The sequence below is a fragment of the Schistocerca nitens genome, chromosome 4 (genome assembly GCF_023898315.1).
Source record: "Schistocerca nitens isolate TAMUIC-IGC-003100 chromosome 4, iqSchNite1.1, whole genome shotgun sequence".
Lineage (NCBI taxonomy): Eukaryota > Metazoa > Arthropoda > Insecta > Orthoptera > Acrididae > Schistocerca > Schistocerca nitens.
This window is the reverse complement of record NC_064617.1, coordinates 485,193,624-485,217,590: the sequence shown is the minus strand read 5'-3', so window position 1 is coordinate 485,217,590 and position 23,967 is coordinate 485,193,624. Positions and strand designations below refer to the sequence as shown.

At 47.3% G+C, this 23,967-nt stretch overlaps 1 protein-coding gene across 4 annotated transcripts in view; it reads right to left on the bottom strand.

Annotated features, from left to right (window-relative positions):
* LOC126251358 (puromycin-sensitive aminopeptidase) overlaps positions 1-23,967 on the bottom strand; it is a 142,136-nt gene that overhangs the window by 70,753 nt on the left and 47,416 nt on the right. For 2 of the 4 annotated variants that reach the window (XM_049951736.1, XM_049951737.1), the window contains exon 8: positions 11,138-11,372. In XM_049951736.1, coding sequence (XP_049807693.1) covers positions 11,138-11,372 — 235 coding nt within the window. Of the gene's footprint in view, positions 1-11,131; positions 11,373-23,967 lie in introns of all 4 variants that reach the window. The other 2 variants (XM_049951734.1, XM_049951735.1) reach the window with 1 other exon arrangement.

The following is a 23,967-nucleotide window of genomic DNA, read 5'->3' as shown; positions in this document are numbered from 1 at the left end:
GGTATGGGAAGTAATTACAAACACGAGTCAAAAATACATCAGTTACAGTATATAATTTAAACATCTCTATGATTACTTACTTTTTTTAAATTGAAAATAAGCCTACTAATTAAATCATATTGTTTTCTTGTTATTTGTTTTTAGTACATCGCTCATTGAACGTTTGAGAAATTTGTTCACTCCATTTGGGTGTTAGATTATAAGTTCGCCCAGTCACAGATGTAAATTCCATGGGAGACAGCTTCCCTAGTACATTTTTAAGTGGCATCCAAACTTGATCCTTCTCAATTTTTTTAAAAGATGTCCTTAGTCCTGGGGCGTGATAAAATACAACATGTACATCTTGGTTTTGACGGTCAATATTATCAACTTCGGCAATCCACCACTGTTCATCGTAAACACAAGCCACTATGTCTTTATTTTGAAGAACCAGTTGTACAAGTTTTCCACACTGATGAAGTTCACTATCAGGCGAAGTTGATGTGATCTTACACTTCAGTAAGTTGTGTGAATGGGGTACATAACAATGAAAAGATCGAGTGCCTTTAATCTTCTGACAAGTGTTGTACCTTTCCTTCAAGACATTGTCATACACTTCTTGTATTTCCTCACATTGTACAAAAACATAGGTAATTCCTTTGATATGTTTTTTTACAGAATTCAAACATTTCTTGAGGTGTTATGATATGATTGTCATCGGTCCGCTGCATACTTGCTTTTGTGACAGCTCGCTTTGTTGTACCCTCGACACCACCACAAGCTTTCTTCCCAAGCACGAAGCGAAACAGTGCCATTCTACATCAAACCCAAAATCTTCTTTATGAAAGGAGTTGTTAATAAAGATGTTTTTTGTTTTTATATTGACTTGCTGTCCCATTCGAAAAGTAAATCAGTTTTTTTTATGGAAGGCTGGTGCTGTTTAATGTAGTTTGTTAATTTTAGTTGAAAAATGTACACTCCTGTAGTGTTGTGTTCAAGGTAGTCACTTATGACACAAAAGCTTTGGCTCATTAGTTTATCTTCATCTTTATAATAGAATGCAAATGGATGAACTGTGGCCTATTTAATTACCCAGTGGTGCCCTTGTACTTCATCTTTAACAACAAAGGAATAATTTTCCGAAAAGTCAGCAAGAACTTAAGCATTCATCAGCTGCCAAGGTTTGCTTTTTGTCTTTCAAAAATTTACTTTCAACTTTTGCAATAAAATGATGCATTTTCAGATTTTCAAGGTTAGCCACCAACACTTCAAAAAACCCTTCTCGTGATTTTATTATGACTGTCACCATTTCACTTTGTCTTGTGTCACCCATTGTTTGTATTTTATATTGTCTGGCATCAAATCGTCATCTTTGGATTCTTCAAACGTCTCAAGTAAAGCTTGTTTGTCTGGACAATCTTCACATTTTCCCTTGATCATACAATTGTAACTGTCAATATTGCATACCATAACTTCCAAAAGGTCTTTATAGTCAACTCTAAGATTGGCCCCATCTATCACCAACTTTAGATTCTGATGAAATAAACATTATGCGTGCCAGATGCTCCTGAGACAATACACCATCTTGGTCTCAACTCGCAAAACTTTGATCTTCCATTTTTAATTTCAGGATTTTCTTTTTTCAATTCAGTGAATAGTTCATTTAAATTACACAATATTAACCTTTTTGGTCTTTGAATACTAGAACTATTTTCTTTCACAGAAACAGTCTTTTTTGCCAGACAGCAAATGGGTGTTGTCATCATCATCATAATACTTAATAACTTTATTGATTGTGTTTTCATCTACCAAATTAGATGCACTTTTCTTTTGTAATGCTGGTCAAATTCCCTGTTCTTTTATTAATTGCCTTGTTAACATAAGAAGATGTTCTGAACATTAAATTCATCACTAACTTTTGCTTGACTGCAAGAATTCAGCAGTAAACTGATAAACTTAATTTTATCCTCTTTGTTTGAAGTACTGCAGTTAGTTTTTAGTTTTTCTATCAAATCATCGTATTCGGTTGGTGAAGTTTTAGAACTTCCATCTGTTTTAGTACAAATTGTATTTTGAAATGAAACTTCCAAATTTTGACTGTAGCTGCCACGTTCTCAATTTTTGTATTCAAGGCACTTGGTCTTTTATCTTGACTTAGTTTTCTAATTTTACTGACAAGCGACATACCCAGGATTTCACAAGCTGTATCTACTTTTTTAATGGTTGCTGATAAGTCACAAATTTCTGTATCTGAGGTTTCACTATCCTTTCCCTAGTGAGTTACAAATATCTTACAATAACATGTTGGACACAATGATTTTCTTGGTATGAGATTGCCAAAAGGGCTTTAATTTTTAGAATAATGATCAAATGATATTTCTCTCAGACCTTTTGGTATAGGTTTCTTATGTTTCTCAAAAAGGTACATGCAAGACTGACCAAAAAGGTGATGAAATTTTTTTAAGTACTTCATTTCATGGTGTTTGCATGTTGATTTGATCTATGGGCCGCCTCGTAAGTAAAACAACACTTTTTCTTCTTCACTGAAATCTTCGATTAAAGTAATGTCTTTAGGATACACTCCATACACACTTTTATGACATGCTTCATTAATAATAACACCGACAGAACACTGAGACACCATTTTTCAACTGCACACTTCAAGAACAGCTAGCTAAATAAGTGTGAGTAGACAATTGCTGGTGTAAGGGGGAAGACAACAATCAGACTTGTACAGGCTTGCAGATGCAATTGTTAGTCTGCTGAAACAATTACCACAGCATTGTTTCGACAAATAATCATTAGCTAGTGTAATGTGGTGTGTTACATTATGCAATTGGTATATTTTTTCTGACTAGCCTACCAGATATCGCAGATGTTAAAAAGCATATTTTTGACTCACCTTTGTAATCTTTTTTCCATAACTTCCAATTGAATCTCAAAGTTGAAATTTATACTGAAGTTTGATATCATAAAGGTCTATTAACTGTAAAATTTTCAGATTTTTATCTGGTCCCCTGACAAAGATATTGCAGGCCACAAAATGAAAAAATTAAAAACAATCAATTTTTTAAAAATAGTGTAATACGATACAGTGTAATAACAGAAAAAACATTAAAGCTGAGAAATTAATCTTTCTTTGGAAAACTACTGTTCAAAACTTGAGTTTTTTAATTTGTGGCTGATAACTTTGAACTATTAAAAATATATTAAAGAATACATTCAGCTAAGTGATAATGATGTTAAATTGTAGCCCGGAGTGAAATGTATTTTATCTGAAAGGCTTAGGACAATCCACTACTGAATAATTGCAAAAAATGTAGATGCTTACAAATACGAAAAAACGCATGCGACCTGGAACAAATATGGCCACCACTTCAAAATAATACACAAAAAATTTTTAAAAAAATATTTTTGTGACTACTAAACATTGAGGAATTCACCCACCAAATATAAAATGTTTCTCAGACGCTCAAGCAACCAGTGCTAGACCACTTGGTATGGATTGACCCACTTACGAAAACAGCACCACAGGACCATGAGCAAAATATTCCCTTCTGAATCAACACACGGGTGTCAGCAAGATCAGCAAAAGCCTAATAACACAAGGTTGTTCCTGAGGTCCAACAAGACCATAACAATGACCATACGGGATGGCGGCCTGGAACAAATTGGAATGGACTGAGGTGCTATGAGGACAAGAAATGTGATTGGAGATGCCTAACTTTGTTACTCTGGTTGCCTGCAACTCACCGCCTCGTGGTTTAGCACAGGCAAACAACAATAAATTCGGACAGAAACAGTCACACTTGGATTGTGTGTATTTACTCCAAGGAAGAACATTGTCTGAAATCTTTGTACGATTTCAATATTCTTTAGCTCCGTTTCAACAACTTACCTTCACTCCTACCATTTTTGTGGTTTACCCAGGACTTTCCAGTATTGTACTATTAAATACATAGAAACCAACAGAATAGAGCATTAGGAATATACTAAAATGGGTTACAGCTTACAACATAATTCTAACTTATGTCACATTCAAACTTACAAGGCATATTCTGAACACATGTGTACTAGATTTTTATATTTTTTAAGAAAAAGTGTCCTTGCAACACAAAGTTACAGGATATTGTCGATACACTTGTTGACTATTTCTCCAAATATCACCATCCCACTCAGTGCATGTGGTGGTTTGTTGGTTTTGGGGTTTGATGGGGGCTAAACATCGAGGTCATCACTCCCCTGTTCCAGACAGACATACTTGTAAAAGGCCTGTACAGTAAAAGCGTAACCTCTGCACCCAGAGGGAGGGAACACCAAAGGGTACAGAGCTAAAACGAACACCGCAATAACACAAAATAGAGGACACTTAAAAGGAGCAGAGCAAATAGCTGACTAGAGTAAAACAGACTATAGTGGTTGATGGATCAGGTAAAAGGTCAACCACTCGACTACAAACAAAGAACCTCCAGATGGAAAGCGTTGATAGAGGTACCAACACAACTTGTAACCATAAAAAGACACTATTTTGGTATCCACGTCACAATTAAAAGTCGCTGGAGTGGGTGTAGACTGAGAAATCATGCGAGAGTGCCCACACTAGAGTGAGTGATAAAACCCAGCTGCACGGATAAAACGTAAAACTGAGTCAGCTATAGAGGCATCGTCACCTAGAATTGAAGGAAGTGCAGCTGGTAAATTAAAGGACTGCCGCAAGGTGGCTAATAGGGGGCAGTCCATCAGAAGATGGACCACTGTCAGCCCTGCAACACAGCAACACTTGGGAGGGTTCTCACGGCGAAGGACGTAGCTGTGGGTCAACCGCATATGTCTAATTCGGAGACGGCAGAAAACAGCGGAGTCCCTACGCGTGCTCCTCAAGGATGAGTTCCATACGGCCGTGGACGACTTTACCATGCAGAGCTTATTTGGCGTGTTCAAGGCAGATCATTCAGAGCTCCAGACATCACGGACCTTGCAATGTAAGGCTGACCGGAGGTCTCTTTCCATGAGACCAAGCTCCAGGGGTGGCGAAGTGGTGGCCTGCTTGGCCAACCGATCGACACATTCGTTTCCTGGAATGCCGATGTGGCCCGTGGTCCACACAAACGTCACTGAACGACCAAACTCGAAGAGAGCAAAAACGGCATCTCTAATACCGCGCACCGAAGGGTCCCAAGAAAAACACTGGTCGAGTGCTTGCAATCCACTCAGGGAGTCACTGCATATGACAAATGACTCCCCAGGGCAGGAACGAGTGCACGATAAAGAGCAACCAGCTCCGCAGTGAAAACACTGCTCCCACAAGGCAGGGAATGCTGCTCAACGTAGTTGTCGTGGATGAAAGCAAACCCAGTGTGTCCATCGACCACAGAACCATCGCTGTAGATTACATCTGCATCGCGAAATGAGGCAAGAAGAGCCATGAATTGTTGACTAAGACTGGCAGGTGGAAAGGAGAACTTGGAGTCGCAGGACAAAATCCAAGCAAAGCCGCAAGCGAGGGAGGGACCAAGGAGGGGTAGGGGAAGAGGGCCGGAAGGATGGCGGAAGGGGAAAGGACTCGAGTGACAAGAGAAGGGAACGAACGCGGACCGCGATCGGGAGACCCGACCTAGGCCGCCGTCGTGGGGAGGGGAGTGCAGAAGATGGAAAAAGGAGCCTGCAGTTTGGGTGGTCGGTCGTGGCATGGACGCGAGCGATGTATGACGCAAGCAACAGTTGTTGGCGGAATTGTAGGGGAGGGATTCCAGCTTCTACCAGAAGGCTAGTCACTGGACTAGTGCGGAAGGCACCTGTCGCCAGTCTCACGCCACAATGTTGAATTGGGTCGAGGATCTGCAACATTGAAGGTGCTGCTGAGTCGTACACCACGCTCCCGTAGTCGAGATGGGACTGGACTAAGGCCTTATAGAGCTGTAGGAGGGTTGTTCGTGCAGCCCCCCAAACGGTGTGGCTGAGGCAGCGAAGGATGTTGAGGTGCAGCCAGCACTGTTGTTTAAGCTCGCGAAGATGAGGTGTCCAAGTGAGCTGAGCATCAAACAGCATGCCAACAAAGCGATGCGTCTCCTCAATGAGAAGGAGTTCATTTGCAAGGTAGAGCTCTGGATGGAGGTGGACCGTTTGACGACGACAGAAATGCATCACTCGGGTCTTAGAGGCTGAGAACTGAAAACCACGGTTGGATGCCCAAAAATGTGCCTTACGGATAGCTCCCTGCAGCCGCCGTTCAGCGACACTGATGCTTGGGGAACTGTAATAAAGACAAAAGACATCGGCATATAGAGAGGAACAGACCGATGAGCCCACTGCAGCCGCAAGACCATTTATCGCCACCAAAAAGAGGGGAACACAGAGACGAGCTCTGCAGGACACCGTTCTCCTGAATGTGAGCAGAGCTAAAATAAAAGTGCCAACTCTAACCCGAAAGGAGCGATTAGAGAGAAAATTCTGTAGAAAAATCGGAAGTGGACCCCGTAAGCCCCATTCATGCAGCGTAGCAAGGATATGATGGTGCCAGGTGGTATCGTACGCCTTCTGAAGATCAACGAAAACAGCAACTAGATGTTCTCGCCAAGTAAAATCTGTATGAATAGCCGACTCTAGCGAGACTAAATTGTCGATCGCTGAGTGGCCCTGACGGAAGCCCCCCTGTTGTTGCGCCTGGAGGCCCCGAGCTTCGAGAATCCACATAACATTGGTAAGGCTGATAGGGCGATAGCTATAAACCACCAGTGGATCTGCACCAGGTTTCAGCACCGGGATGGTAACGCTATCCTGCCAACAAGTTGGGAAAACGCCCTCCGACCAGATGCTGTTAAACAGGGCGAGTAATTCAGCCTGACAGTGCACCGAGAGATGGCAAAGAAACTGGTTGTGAATTCGGTCTGGACCTGGAGAGGTGTCGGAGCAAGCTGTAAGGGCACTTTGGAACTCCCAAAGGACTGACTTATGCCTTAGGGTACTTGAAGAACAGGGGACAGTTGCCTCGGTAGCAGAAACAATGGCCATAGTGACCTCGTCCACTGCCAAAGCAATGTCACCAGGAAGTGGAGCAATGGCCATAGTAGCTGAGGTGTAGGCTGCCCAATCAGCTCCACGAAGAGACCATCGTGGCAGCTGGTCAGGGGGTTGGGATTGAAGAAGAGTAACCAGGATAGGAAAGTGGTCGCTACCACAGAGGTCGTTGTAGACCCTCCAACTGAGGTATGGAAGAAGACCTGGGCTACTAAGAGAGATGTCAATGGCCAAGTATGTGCCATGAGTCAAGCTAAAATATGTGGGAGCACCTGTGTTAAGGAGGCAAACGTCCTGATGTGCCAAGAGAGCCTCAATGTTCCTACCCTGGCCCGAGATCTGGGCCCCACTCCATAAAGGGTGGTGGGCATTAAAGTCCCCCAAAAGGAGGAACGACAGGGGGAGCTGGGCGAACAAGGCAGCTAGGTCAGCAAGAGGGACAACCTCATCCGGGAGAAGGTAGAGGGAACAGATGGTGAGCTCCATTCCTGCCCGCATTCTAACAGCCACAGCCTTGAGAGCCATGTGAAGTGGCACTGGGGCACTAGGAACAGTGGCAAGAACACAAATACAGACACCCTGTCGTATTCTACGCGGTTCTTATAGTAACCCCGGTAGCCACGGAGGAGGGAGGGGGTCCGCCGAACATGAAACCAGGTTTCCTGTAGGGCCAGGCAAGTGGCAGGGAAGCGGCACAAAAGCTGTTTCAACTCAGCAAGGTGGTGGAAAAAACCACGGCAATTCCATAGAAGGATAATGGTATCCGACTGTGAAGACATGAAAGAACCTGGGGGGGGGGATAGGTCATGCCTTAGAAGTGCTCTCCGCCACCAATTGCGAAGTAGCCTGATCAACTTCCATAGGAGCTGCGGGTCAAGCAACATCTAGCTCCTGAGTGGACGCTAGATGCTCCACATCATCTTCAGGTGCAGTGGTGAACTCCTTTTCTGTCTCTATATCCTTCTCCTTTTGCTTTTTCTTCTTTTTGGTAGGGTCCAGTTTGTCAGGCTTGGTGGGCTTTTCCGACCCAGTCTCATGGACCGAGGAAGACCTGGAAGCCCTACGGCCCTCAGGTTGTGGCTTTTTCAGCCACTGGCTGACATCGGGAGGGGCAGTAACCGTGGGAGGGAGGGAGGGAGGGAGGGAGGGAGGGAGGGAGGGAGGGAGGGAGGGAGGGAGGGAGGGCACCAAGCGATCCCTTCCGCGCGAGGGGATCCGGAGGAGGCGGGCACTTCTCCGGCTCCGAGGTGGGGACTGAAGTCTCCAAAGAATGAGGGGTTGTTACTCCCGATGTTGAAAACAGGGGAGCAACAGAAGAGAGTTTCCCCCTACTACCAGGGGGGCAGGAATAGACGGCCGGGCTGGAGGGGCCACAAAAAGCGGCTGAGCTTGGGGGCTCATCGCCAGGGATGGCGACATCAAAGCTGCTACATCAAACGTCGATGAAATGCACACAGGGTGAAGTCAGTCGTACTTGCGTTTAGCCTCTGTGTAAGTGAGCCTGTCCAAGGTCTTGTACTCCATAATCTTCCGTTCTTTTTGATAAACCGCGCAGTCTGACGAGCAAGGTGAATGTTTCTGTCCACAGTTGACACAAACGGGGCGGTGAACATAGGACGGTAGTGTGGGAGGCACGTCCACAATCCCAACAGGTAGGGTTGGCGTCACATCTCTATGACATATGCCCTAACCTCCAGCACTTAAAGCAGCCCACGGGAGGAGGGGCGTAAGGCTTAACATCACATCGATATATCATCACCTTGACCTTCTCGGGCAGGGTGTCACCCTCTAAAGCCAAGATGAAGGCGCCAGTGGCGACCCTACTACCTTTAGGTCGCCTGAAGACACGTTGTACAAAGTGGACACCACAGCGTTCCAGATTTGCACGGATCTCGTCGTCAGACTGCAACAACAGGTCACAATGAAAAATAAGTCTCTGAACCATTTTGAGGCTCTTATGAGGCGTAATGGAGACTGCAACATCACCGAGCTTGTCACAAGCAAGCAATGCCCGTGACTGTGCTGGAGATGCTGTCTGTATGAAGACTGCTCCAGACCTCATTTTAGACAGGCCCTCAACTTCTCCAAACTTGTCCTCTAAATTTTCCACAAAAAACTGAGGCTTTGTGGTCAGAAACGAGTCCCCCATCTGTTCGGCTGCAAACCAGAAATCGAGGAGAATACATCTCACCAGGTAATTTAGACCGCCATTCCTCCCCTGGTGTGGGCAGGGAAGGGAACGATTGGGGGTCTAACTGTAAAGCATTGAACTTTCCTTTCTTAGAGACTCGTGCTTGCGCACTATTCGTATTTCTTTTCATGGTGGTCCCACTAGCAGCTAGGGAAAGGAATGTCCACTGAGACAGAGCCCCACTTGCCTGGGTAAGCCTAATACTACCGGGGGGGCGGCAGGTTCCCCAGAGGTCGCCCGCTAGCAACTGTTCTACCTCAACAGCCATGCAGCTCCTCAGCACACAGCACACCTTGAGATTGAGGTTTTTTTTTATAGAGGTTTATACCATCCTCGCGACCCAGGCAGTTAAGCCAAGATCCCTTGGCTCTGTACCGTACAACGTTCCACCGTCGCGCCCTACGGTGGTCGTTGAAGCACGCTCAGGGCTTACGGTATTGAGGACTGGTGGCACTTTCAAGTCCCCAGCTCAGGGACCCCGGGGTCGCCAAGCCCATACCCAGCAACTAAATGCTGAGGCCCCTGAAGGGGCATGTGGTGAGCCTTTGCACGAGCCTCTTCATGCCTTCCACAAGAAACTCTCCCACCAGCTCCTTCCCCCACTTCAGAACTTTGTTCTGCACCTGCTCATCTGTTGAAAATTTAATTTCACTCTTGTGTGCCTACAGGGAGGTGAAAAAATTACAATCAGAAAGTGCCAAGTCAGGGGACTATGGGGGTTGGTTCAAAACATTCCATCCAAGTACGTCCAAGAGTGTCTTGGGAGCTAAGGCTGAGAGAGAATGGGTGGTGTTGTGCAACAAGCACACTCCTCTTGCAAGCATTCTCCTCCTCTTGTTTTGAATGCTCCTTTTAATTTTCTTCTGGGTCTCACAATATTGCTGAGCATTGATGGTCTCCCCTTGAGGCAAAAATTTGACCAAACTGATGGCTTTTCGGCCCCAAAAACACTGAGGTCTTGTTTTTTTTTTTAAACCCGAAATTGGGGTTTTGAATTTTTTGGCAGATGAGGAATTGATGTGATGCAACTGTGATGCCTGCCTTTTTGTCTCAGACTTGTAATTAGCCACACGTTTCATCTCCAGTGACAATAGAACTCAGAAAATCCTCGCCTTCTAATACAAGTCATTCAAGAAACTCTCACGCACTTTTGACTCAATTTTTCTTGTGCTGCTATGTCAACTGTTTTGGGACCCATCTTGCAAACAGTTTCCCATACCCCAGCATTTCTGCAAGTGTCTTGTATAAGAAAGATTAGAAGAGTTGTGGAAACATCGTAGAAATTTCATCCACTGCAAATCGACAGTCTTCACGAAGGTTCCTAAATTTATTGCCCCAACTGATCAATCAAATTGAAGGTCTTCCACTCCTCTGTTCATCAGGAACATTTGTTCTGGGTCTACTAAACTCCCTACACCACTTACACTATTTCCGTTCATAACATCTCTGTCATCAACTGTTTTGGTGCGTGAAAAAGTTTCGGTAGGTGTTATTCCTTCTGTGAGTAGGAAGTGGATCACAGTAGGTAGCTTTCACCTGGCTGGATTTCTTATTGACATCTTTCACATAATTGGACACTGCAACATGACTTTATGTACTACCATGTTCCTGCAATGATCGCTCTGGTCAGGGGATACTCCTCTACAACTCTGTGTTGCCAACCCTCAAAAAACAAAAAACTACAGCCCATTATGGTCACGGTGCACTTACTTTCTGAAAAAGCCTCATATTATTATAAGGTATACTTGTAGCACTCTAATAAATTAACAGAACACCATTTGAGCCTAGTATTTAACTGCCATTTTTTGTAAAGGTATCAGTAGCATTCTGAAGAACACACGTTTTACAGTATAATATATAAAAATAAGTGCATAATGTTGAAATTTATTTTTTAACAACCAAAAGGAGCCCCAAGCAAGACTAATCTAATCAGACATTACTCACACTCACTTGTGCTACCATCAGCACAGAATTTTTCTTGAGTCAGTGTAAGGGTCCGTGTCGTGGGTCCTGACTGTTTACTTAAAACCTTCACCACTGGGAACCCCATTTGTTTTGTCCACGTTGACATAACAGCAGCCACTGGTTTATTGCTTGCTTCTTCCAGTGCTGCCCATAGATCTTCAGTGAAAGTATTTTTATACTGATGTCGAGTAAGATATATATTCATACCTTTGCGGAAGTCCTGCAAATTTAAAACACACAAAAAATTATATTACTTATCATGCATGTCCAGTGGGCCTAAACTAAATAAAGAGGTAGCAGTGTCATATCTCAAGGAGGAATACAAGACAATTCCATTTGGGCAGGAGCTTGTAGAATAACTATGGCTCAAATTTAGAAGAATAGTTGACCAAGTGCTGGATATACATACGAGGGTAGCAGATATGCTGTACTCCATTTTGAAATGTTTATCTATAAAGGAAGGCAAAGGAGAACAGCAAAAGTTTAATTCTCAATCACTGCAAAGATGAGTGATATTGTCACATTGTAATTACAATCAAATCCAGGGTTGTGAATGAAGTACAACACTTAGCACTGAAAGTACGTTTATTACAGACACCAATGTACCAAACAGGACAGAACTTCTATTTATACAGACATCACATTACAGAATATGCACGCATTACAAAACATAAGAAGTTACGAGCACCTTCCAGAAATGATAAATAGTAAATAACAAATAACTGCGGGTGACACAATTTGAGCCTGTGACCTGCAGCACACGAGCCAGCGACAATAACTGCCACTGCACATTGCATGCAATACAGTTCGCAGCACTGCTCACTCTCCTGAAGAAACAGCAACCTGCTGTTTCAGAGGTTCTCATTGGTGCATCTCTGAACTAGATCTTGTAGGGTTCTCTTTTTGGCAGAACTGGAGGATCCTTGCATTGTGGTTGCATTGCCACATCTTTCTCACAAAGGTAACCTCTCCCATCGAAGCTTTGAGATCATCAAGCAGGCCTTCAGTTCCCCTGACCAAGAAGCCCCATCGTCAATCTACACCTCAGGATGGTAGTAGAGCTCATATGGAGGACATGTATGCCCCTGTGCTTTTGTCTTCTTGGTGCAGGATCATAACCCTCAACTTTGTATGTGATGTCCAGTATCTGGTGAAGAATATGATACAGCTCAGAGTAGTGCTTTAGTAACTTTTCCCATGGTCCTCCTTTCCACATAGCCCAAAATAACCATACCAAGTCTCCCAGGCTTTATCTCATTGGCCAGTTCTGGTTTAAATGAGAAGAGTGTATCCATTGTTGTTTTAGCCTTGTGACCATGCAAGAGAAAGAATGTGAAGTCTTTGTGTCTTCCTTTGCTGTGTTATTTGGTAATGTCATCAACAGCAGTACGGTATCCTAATCTCTCTGTTCGACATCAACGTATATCAAGAGCTTATGTGCCAGAGTCTTACTGAAGGATTCTGAGAGATCGTTCATCTGCGGGGGATAGGCAGTTGTCATATTGATGGGTGATGTCACACCCTGAAAGTACAAGGGTCATTTGGAAAGTAAAGAGTGTTTTGTTTTGACATGTGACCGCATCCCCCCTCCATCACTGCCAACTGACCACTGACCTTGGTACTCATCTGCTACAGTTTGGTAGCAGCTGCAATCCCATACGGTTACTTACTGCTTCGCTGTGTGTTAAAATGTGTAACAAAACTGACAATCCCACCAAGTGTGTGGTGAGTTCTGTCATCCGTTTTTTAAATGCGCAAAAAGTCCAACCCATCGAAATAGCTGAAGTTTACATTGTATGGTAATGTGATGAACAAAGCGAAAGTTCAGAAGTGGTGTATTGTGTTTAACAGTGGACGGAAGAATGTTCACGACGAAGATCACTTGGATCAGCCCTTCATTGGTGACTGGTGAACTCAAACCAAAAGCTGAAACAAAACATCAAAGAACATGGGCATTTCACTGTTAGTGGACTGTACTCATTCTTTCCAGATATTTCAAGAACTGTGTTGTGTGAGATTGGTAGTGGAGATGTGGACTATAAAAAAAGTGTGTGCCAGGCGGGTTCCTCTAATTTTGTCAGACAAACACAAAACCAAACGAATGGCAGTTGCACGGACATCTTTCAGTCACTATGAAAAGTGATGGTGAGGAATTTTTGAATCATGTTATCAAAGGTTATGAGACTTGGATATCACATCTCACATCAGAAGCAAAGTGCCAAATAATGGAATGCCATCATTCGCATTCCTCAATGAAAAAAGTAAAACAAATTTTGAGAACCAGAAAGATATGGCTACATTGTTTTGGGATCGTAAGGGTGTCCTACTGATTGACTACATGCCTAGAAATGAGACCATAAATGCTGTGGCCTACTGTCAGACACTTCAATGATTTCATCATGCCATTAAAAGCAAGTGCCATGAAATGCTAACCAGTGGAGTCATCCTCCTCAACAATAAACCACGTCCACATGCAGCAGGAGTGACACAGGGCTTGCTTCAGTGGTTTCGGTGGGAAACGTTTCAACATTTGCCATACAGTTCAGACTTAGCCCAAAGTGATTATCACTTATTCCCCAAATTGAAAGTTTTTTTTTTGAGTTGACAATGCTACAGAAGTGGTGATGAACTTAAAGAAGCCATTAATCAGTGGTTCAACAATTTGGCGGCAACTGATTATGCACAAGGCACAGAAAAGTTGGTAAAACAGTATGCAAAGTCCATAAATTTGAACAGTGACTACATAGAAAAGTAGCTGGGTAGCAAATTGTAAGTAAAATAGTTTATTTTCATTGTATCAAGTAAAAATTTCTGCAGAAACAAAAGTTCTTGACTTTCAGAATGACCCTCATACCTATGAAACTGATTTCCACTGGAAAACTTTTCCAAGATCAAAGATAATAAGACAGGCTGCTCTGTTCTTCAAAATAATGTCTTCTACAAGGAAATTTTGCAGTTTTCAGAGCTTCGGCAGCTGGCACAGCTTTGGTGATGTAGCAGTGGGTGAGGTAGTCAGTGCAGACTATTATCCATCAATTCCCATTGGTTGGCTTAGGGAACCTGTCAAAGAGATGAAATGGTGCTGCTGTGAGCTGAACTGGTATCAGATGCCTTGGAAGTGATTGTGGAATGTGCTGCATTCGCTGGCATTCCTTACAGTGATTCATGTAGCATTCAAAGGATCGGCAGAGACATGGCCAGTGATACTTGTGTACAATTCTGTTTAGTCTTCATGAATCGCAGGTGACCAGATGATGTAGCATTATGGAAAGCTGGGGTGACGAGTAACCACTTACATAATGTTCCGTTTATTCATTGAAATTCTTCTTTGGACACCACCTCCTTCAAGGCTTCTATAGTTTTCAGCAATGCTGTGTCTTTCCTCTTTTCAGCACCAATGTCATTTGATGCAGTGATGACAGTTTTCATCTATGTTGCTGTGTTTAGCCAACAAAAGGCAGTCACTGTGCTTGTGTCTGTGTGTATCATATGACATCGTACACCTGAAGCTTCAGTGCCCTTATCGCCAGTCATCCTGATTGCTCCTTCAGGCTAGTCAGCCACAGAAAAGAACAGTGATTGGTTTTCCAAAAAAAAAAAAAAAAAAAAAAAAAAAAAAAAAAAAAAAAAAAAAAAAAAAAAAATTATGGCCAGAACCTGCTGATGGCCCAAAGAATTACAAGGCAGTTTTTCTCAACTGTGGAGCGAATCACCTCAGACTGGGTAGAACACTTCACTAAACTGAATTTGCACAACTGCACCTATCCCATAACTGTTTGCAATGGTGTGATGTTCTGCCTCGGCATTCTCATCATACATTGCTAGGACTGAAGAAGACTAGTGCCTCCTTAATGCAAAATAAAAAAAAACTTCTTCACAGCTAGTTAATGCACTCTGATGTAGCTGGACATTACATAGGGCAAATGATATAAATTTAATCTCCTACAGGCTGTCAAGTATTATAAAGACAGTCTTTTCCCAGTCATCTTTGACAACCTAAATTTGCCAGTAGCCTGGCTCCTTGTCCACAGCTGAGAAATACTTTGCGCCTTGCAAGCAGTCTAGGACCAAGGACACACTGACAGTTCAATGTCATCATTACCACTTCCTACCAAATTAACATTCTTCAGCTGGCTACACCCTGCATGAGTGCTGGCTAATTGGTGGATTATCCCCAGTGTTGATATGGTGCGTTGCAGTGGGCCACTTGGTCTGTCTTCCTTCTAATTCAGATACAAAAGTAACCAAGGCACAGAACAGATAATACTCGTTAATGTTGATTGATTGATTAATTGAGACGGATTATGGGACCAAACAGCGAGGTCATCAGACCTGCGATTCCGAAGTGAGTTACTGAAAAAAGAGGGTCTGCTAAAAGTGGATGGATCCTGTCAGGGGAGTCAAATTATAAAATAATGAACATTAAACACACACAGTAAAGGCATAAAAGGTGAGACCAAACCTAAAAACTGGAAAAAGGGAGGGCGGTTATGGGGTCACTGACTGAGAAGACTATAATAAGTCCCAACCACAACCAACCTGCCCCTGCTCCAAGACTAAAGGAGAACCTCATATTTCGAAATAAAAACCACTTTCACAGAGGAAACCAAGGACCAGTTCAACCACCCGGGGATCGTCTGCTAATATTAAATTTAAGGAATCGGGAAGACTATACTTAACACGAAGGGCCTAAAGAAGGAGACATTCCACCAATATGTGAGAGAGAGTCAGTCTGGCTCCACAACTACATTGTGGGGGTGGGTCATTACTTACGGGAAAACAATGGTGAGCCGGGTATGACCAATGTGTAAACAGGATAAACAGTGGACTCCTTCTGAGAAGAGTGGAAGGAAGAGTGCCAAACTGCAGTAGACTCCTTGATTGTGCGGAGTTTATTACTATGAGCAGTAGCACTCCAGGTGGCATTCCGCTGTTGGGCAAAGAGACATTTCATGTAGATCCGTATATCCGCAGCTGGAATCCTGAAAGGAAATGGGTGGTAAGTATCTGCTTCTCCAGTGAAACGGTGAGCCAATTCATTCCCTGGGATGCCCACATGACCTGGGACCCAGAGAAAGAGGACTGAATAGGCGGCACACTCAAGGGCAGAGAGAAGGTCATGGATAGCAGAGACCAAAGGGTGACGAGAGTAGCATCGGTCAGTAGCCTGCAGGCTGCTCAAGGAGTCTGAACAAATTAAAACACTGTAGAGAGAGGCCTGAGAAACAAAGGTGCTTGAAGCCAGTAGGAGACCACCTTATCAATCGTCTTAGAACCATCAGTGTATAAGATGGTGGCACCCTGGAACTCTGCAAGGATGGCACAGACAAGGCGCCGAAAAACCATAGGAGCGACAAAGACCTTAGGACCCTGGAATAGATCAGTCCTAATCCACGGTCTAGGCACCATCAAGGGGGGGGGGGGGGGTGGTTATGGGAGGAAAGACACGGGGTGCAGTCCAATGAGTGGAGATGGAGATCCCGAACAGGGGGAAACGAGATGCATGCCAACCAGCAATCCCAACCATTGGCAGGTGTTAGCGAGACATCCCTCACTGGCGAAGAGCACAGGGTACACAGGATATTCAGGGAATTGCCGAATGGCGATTGCGTAAGAAACAAGGAGTTGGTTCTGTTGGATGTGTAGAGGGGGAATCCCTGCTTCTGTGAGGAGATTATCAACAGGACTAGTGCGAAAGGCACCAACAGCGAGATGCACCCCACAATGATGGACAGGGTCAAGGAGTTTCAAAGTGGAAGGAGCTGCTGAGACATAAAACTGACTACTATAATCTAGTCTGGACAAGACCAGAGCACGGTAAAGATGGAGAAGAGTTGAGTGTTCTGCATCCCAAGATGTGTTGGCGAGAAGGCAGAGAGCATTAAGCTTCCACAGACATGTAGTCTTTAGGTGGCAAATGTAGTGCAGCCATGTCAGCTTGTTATCAAAAATAAGGCCCAAGAAACAGGACTGTACTACAACATCGAGAAGCTGGTTGCCTAAATAAAGTTCTCGATCAGGGTGTACTGTTGGTTGACAACAAAAATGCATAACCCACATTTTGGAGGGAGAAAACTGGAAGCCATGGGTGGTGGGCCACACAGAGGCACGTCGGATGGTGCCTTGGAGCTGGCACTCAGCACATGCTACCGAGTGGGAGCTGCACCAGATGCAAAAACCGTCGACGTGTAATGCCTACGTAACCAGAGGCCCAACATAGGTTCCAAGCCCACTGATGGCAATGAGGAAGAGTGTGAACACACAGAACCCTGTGGGATACCATTCTCCTGAATCTGAGGGGAACTGAGAAGTGCCAACTCTAATCTGGAAGAGCCAGTAAGGTAAGATAAAAACTCACAGATAAAAATCTGAAGGGGACCCAAAATCCCCAGTTATGGAGGGTAACTAAAATGTGATGCACTAAGCCATCTCATATGCCTTATGTAGGTCAGAGAAGACCGTGACAAGGTGCCACCAATGAGTAAAAGACTGTCGGATGGCTGATACCAATCAGAGTAAGTGGTCAGTTGGAGATCGCCCTGCCCAGAAGCCACAATGATACAGGGACAAAAGGCCCCGAGACTCGAGAACCCAACATAATCTGAAGTTTACCATCCTTTTGAGCAGTTTACAAAGTGCATTTGTAAAGCGAAATGGGAGCTAGCTGTCGAGGACGGGGTTTTCCTGGGCTTAAGGATGATGATAACTATACTGCCTAACCACTGTGATGGAAAAGCACCCGTAAGAGGGAGGAGGCGGGGCGGGGGAGAGGGAGGGACGGACGGTGGGGAGAGGGAGGGAGGGACAGACGGGGGGGAGAGGGAGGGAGGGACCGACGGGGGGGGGAGAGGCGAGAGGAACGGACGGGGGGGGGAGAGAGGAGAGGAACGGACGGGGGGGGGGAGAGAGGAGAGGGACGGGCGGGGGGGAGAGAGGAGAGGGACGGGCGGGGGGGAGAGGGACGGGCGGGGGGGAGAGGGACGGGCGGGGGGGAGAGGGACGGGCGGGGGGGAGAGGGACGGGTAGAGGGGAGGGGGGCGGGGGGGAGAGGGACGGGCGGGGGGGGGAGAGGGACGGGCGGGGGGGGAGAGGGACGGGCGGGGGGGGGAGAGGGACGGACGGGGGGAGAGGGGAGAGGGACGGACGGGGGGGAGAGGGGAGAGGGACGGACGGGGGGGAGAGGGGAGAGGGACGGACGGGGGGGAGAGGGGAGAGGGACGGACGGGGGGGAGAGGGGAGAGGGACGGACGGGGGGGAGAGGGGAGAGGGACGGACGGGGGGGAGAGGGGAGAGGGACGGACGGGGGGGAGAGGAGAGAGGGACGGACGGGGGGGAGAGGAGAGAGGGACGGGCGGGGGGGTGGAGAGAGGGACGGGCGGGGGGGGTGGAGAGAGGGGGGGGTGGAGAGAGGGACGGGCGGGGGGGTGGAGAGAGGGACGGGCGGGGGGTGGAGAGAGGGACGGGCGGGGGGGTGGAGAGAGGGACGGGCGGGGGGGTGGAGAGGGACGTGGGGGTGGAGAGGGACGGGGGGTGGAGAGGGACGGGGGGTGGAGAGGGACGGGGGGGGTGGAGAGGGACGTGGAGAGGGACGTGGGGGGGAGGGATGTGGGGGGGGGTGGAGGGACGAAGGGGTGGGACGAAGGGGGGAGAGGGACGTGGGGGGGGAGAGGGACGTAGGGGGGGAGAGGGACGTAGGGGGGGAGAGGGACGTGGGGGGGGGGGGAGAGGGACGTAGGGGGGAGAGGGACGTAAGGGGGGGGAGAGGGACGTAGGGGGGAGAGGGACGTAAGGGGGGGGAGAGGGACGTAGGGGGGAGAGGGACGGGCGGGGGGGAGAGGGACGGACGGGGGGGAGAGGGGAGAGGGACGGACGGAGGGGGGGAGAGGGGAGGGACGGACGGGGGGGAGAGGGACGTAGGGGGGAGAGGGACGAAGGGGGGGGGGGAGAGGGACGAAGGGGGGAGGGGAGAGGGACGAAGGGGGGGAGAGGGACGAAGGGGGGGGAGAGGGACGAAGGGGGGGGAGAGGGACGAAGGGGGGGAGAGGGACGTAGGGGGGAGAGGGACGAAGGGGGGGGAGAGGGACGAAGGGGGGAGGGGAGAGGGACGAAGGGGGGAGGGGAGAGGGACGAAGGGGGGGAGAGGGACGAAGGGGGGGGAGAGGGACGAAGGGGGGGAGAGGGACGAAGGGGGGGAGAGGGACGAAGGGGGGAGAGGGACGAAGGGGGGGAGAGGGACGAAGGGGGGGAGAGGGACGAAGGGGGGGAGAGGGACGAAGGGGGGGAGAGGGACGAAGGGGGGGAGAGGGACGAAGGGGGGAGAGGGACGAGGGGGGGTGAGGGACGAGGGGGGGGAGAGGGACGAAGGGGGTGGGGAGAAGGACGAAGGGGGGGGAGAGGGACGAAGGGGGGGGAGAGGGACGAAGGGGGGGGAGAGGGACGAAGGGGGGGGAGAGGGACGAAGGGGGGGGAGAGGGACGAAGGGGGGGGAGAGGGACGAAGGGGGGGAGAGGGACGAAGGGGGGGAGGGGGACGAAGGGGGGGAGGGGGACGAAGGGGGGGAGGGGGACGAAGGGGGGGAGGGGGACGAAGGGGTGAGGGGGAGGGGGAGGGGGAGAGGGAGGGGGAGAGGGAGGGGGAGAGGGAGGGGGAGAGGGAGTGGGAGAGGGAGGGGGAGAGGTAGGGGGAGAGGTAGGGGGAGAGGTAGGGGGAGAGGGAGGGGATGGGGAGGGGATGGGGGACAGGGAGGGGATGGGGGACAGGGAGGGGGAGAGGGAGGGGGAGAGGGAGGGGAAGAGGCAGGGGGAGAGGGAGGGGGAGAGGGAGGGGATGGGGGACAGGGAGGGGATGGGGGACAGGGAGGGGATGGGGGACAGGGAGGGGATGGGGGACAGGGAGGGGATGGGGGGCAGGGAGGGGATGGGGGAGAGGGGAGGGAGGGGGAGGGAGGGGGGAGGGGACAGGGAGGGGGTGGGGGAGAGGGAGGGGGAGAGGGAGGGGGAGAGGGAGGGGGAGAGGGAGGGGGAGAGGGAGGGGGAGAGGGAGGGGGAGAGGGAGGGGGAGAGGGAGGGGGAGAGGGAGGGGGAGAGGGAGGGGGAGAGGGAGGGGGAGAGGGAGGGGGAGAGGGAGGGGGAGGGGGAGGGGGAGGGGGAGAGGGAGGGGGAGAGGGAGGGGGAGAGGGAGGGGGAGAGGGAGGGGGAGAGGGAGGGGGAATGAGCGTAATTGAAGCAAAAGTAGAGGTCATAGACACAGGATGAAGCCGGTAATGTTTTTGACGAGCCTCAGTGCAGCTGAGCCGATCTTGAATCCTTCTTTCTTTCACAAATACCGAGCATGTAGGCGAGCGTGGAGAATGCTGTCCATTACAATTTACACGCATCGGCGGGGGAGCACAGGCAGTTCCCTCATGGAGGGGGTGCCCACAGTCACCACAGATGAGATCAGTGGTGCAGCGGCAAGACGTGTGTCCAAATCTTAAGCATTTAAAACATCTCATCGGTGGTGGAATATAAGGTTTTACATCACACTGATACACCATTACCTTGACGTTCTCTGGGAGGACACCTCCCTCTAAGGCTAGGATAAAGGTGCCAATAGCGATGCGATTGTTTGGAGGGCCTCGCTGCATACGGCGGATAAAATGAGTCACTCGCCGCTCAAGGTTAGCACGGAGCTCCTCGTCAGTTTGCAGAAGATCTCTCTGGAAAATAATGCCCTGTACTGAGTTCAAAGATTGGTGGGACGTGCCGGAGACTGGGACTTCATCGAGACAGTCACAAGAATGCAGGGCGTCAGATTGGGCAGCAGAAGATGTCTTGATGAGCAAAACACTGGGCAGCATTTTACTCATCGATTCAACTTTGCCATACTTATCTTCAATCGTCTCCATGAAAAACAAAGGTTTGGTCGTGGCAAAACTTCCGCCATCCATCCTGGTACAAACCAGGACTGAGGGAAAGGTTTCAACCCAAGCCGACGAGCTTGACCCTCCCCCATGGGTGGCCAGGGAAGGGAAGGCCGAAGGATCAGGAGGAGGAGGAGTGTCCCGTCTGCTACTACTCGACGTCCACAGAATGGCCAGGATGGTGAAGCTTTTGTCGCTTCATGCGCAAGGCACAAAAACGGGCAAAAATTTTCAAAACTTATATATAAACACTGAAGTACCGCACAAATCTGGCATTCATAAACTAAACTGTTCTGTGTGCCCCAAATTTTATATTGACCTAACTGGCAGGAGTTTCAATGCACAATACAATGAAAAATGTAGGCTTTCAGGCTCAGCAACCTAAATAAGTCAACTTTTGTTACTCATGTGGTTCAACATGGAAAAACAGATAAGCATTGAAGAAAATTTCGAGAGATTACATTTTGGTGGGATGGTGGGAGGGAGGGAGGGGGGGGAGAGAGGGGGGACGGGGGGAGAGAGGGGGGGAGGGGGGAGAGAGGGGGAGGGGGGACGGGGGGAGAGAGAGGGGGAGGGGGGACGGGGGGAGAGAGGGGGGGAGGGGGGACGGGGGGAGAGAGGGGGGGAGGGGGGACGGGGGGAGAGAGAGGGGGAGGGGGGACGGGGGGAGAGAGAGGGGGAGGGGGGACGGGGGGAGAGAGAGGGGGAGGGGGGAGAGAGGGGGGGAGGGGGGAGAGAGAGGGGGAGGGGGAGAGGGGGGAGGGAGAGGGAGAGGGGAGAGAGAGAGAGAGAGAGAGAGAGAGAGTGTACAGACGCATTTGTTAGAGCAATTGGAAATATACAACCACATTCACAAACATGACTGCCTACTGAATGTCCGACTAGAAGTAAAAACCAAATGTACCTCCAAAATTTCGTATAATTCCTACAATTTGAAATGACAGAAACAATAATTAATTAATTAATTAATTGAGAGGGAGAGAAAATTCTTCATGGGTCTTAACAAGCATCTTTCATAACTAAATAATGGAATGAGAAACTGTATAAAATTATTTGAGGTATGACGCATTATCTTCGACATAAGTCCAGAAGTGTGCCATATCTGTACACATATCACATTCTTTGGCACATCAGATCAGCGGCCGATGTAAAAACATGTATCCGCCATCTTGTTTTTAGTTTAGTTTATTGATCAGTAGGGATTGTAAAAGAAAATCAAATCTCTTCCTTATAATATGTAAAGGACGGCTTTTCAGGAAGTAAATACAAAGCATAGAGCATATATAAGTAAAACTATGCATCACAAAAACTTTGTTATATTTTAGGACACAAAACTGGTTGCAGTATTTTCTACAGTGTAATTTATGAAAACAGCTGTGGTGTTCTCTAGCCAAAACATATAAAATAATTCCAGAGGGTGTCTTCCAACAGGATACCACAACCTACATAGCACTGTTTTAATTCAACCTGCTCTACAGAATGTCGACAAGTTGCCTTGGCCTGCTTGATCACCAGATCTACATCTACATTTATACTTCGCAAGCCACCCAACGGTGTGAAGCGGATCATTGTCCAATCGAACACACATGGGACATCATCACACGACAGACTCCAGCATCATCCACAACAAACGTTAACCGCCCCTGTGTTGACCAACCAAGTGCAACAGGCATGGAACTCCATCACACAAACTGACAGCTGGCACCTGTACAACACAATGCATGCACGTTTGCATGCAACACTCTGGCAGCTATACCGGTTATTAATGAACCAACATCTCACATTTTCAATGGCTTATCTCAAGTTTACATTAATCTGGTATCCTGCAATGTTAATGACTTAAATATATTACCTAGACGAATGTATTCCTAAAATTTCATTATTGTACATTAATTATTTTTGATGTTGCCTTTTTTCCAACAGTATATTTAGATTACCATTGTTGCATAGGGCTAGAACATTCTGTATGAACAGATGTGTTGTTTACTCCATGATGTTGGGCCCTATTTTTCAACTGTTCCTCCGCAGACTTTCTGCAGACTGTCAACAATTTTTTTTTTTTTTTTTCCTCTCAGCTTAGCCTGGAATTTGTCCCAACTATTGAGCTTCTCTTCGTTGTTTGCAAATCATTGTTGGGTGTGTAGTCCAAGTAAAAATAACATTTGCCGAACACTTCCTAACATCCAACCTGTTCTATCTGGTGACTCAATCGAATCTTTTCAGCCATTGGGTCATGCCTCGATCAGTGACTCCAGAGAAGACTGAGGAACACCCGATCAATGTATACAGCACAGTTCGCAGCCGTATCAATGTCAGTGGCATTGAAAAATGGCTGAAATCGTTAAATTTTAACAAGACTTCAGGGCCAAGTGGTATCCCTGTCAGATTCTACAGTGAATTTGCAGCAGATTTTGCCACCAGATTAATGAGGGCTGGATAAAAGAGGTTCTTATGTAAAAAATTTCCTTGAGACAAAAAGCTTCTGTCCACAACACAGCATGGCTTCAGAAAGCATCGCTCGTGCAAAACTCAGTTTGCCGTTTATTCACTTGATATCCTGCAAACCGTGGATGAAGGACAACAGGTATATTCCTTATTCCCAGATTTCTGGAAAGCATTTGTCACAGAGCCCCATTGCAGACTGTTAATGAAGGTAAGAGCATATGGAATAGGTTTTCAGATACCGAAGTGTCTCGAACACTTCTTAAGTAATAGAAGCCAGTGTGTTGTCCCTGATGGTCAATTTTCAGAGATAAGGGTATCATAGAAGTACCTCAGGGAAGCATGATAGGACCACTATCATTCTCTGAACACATAAATTATCTGGCAGACAGGCTAAGCAGAAATCTGCGGCTGTTTGCAGATGATGATGTGAGTAGGAGAATATGATCATTGAGTGACTGGAGGAGGATAC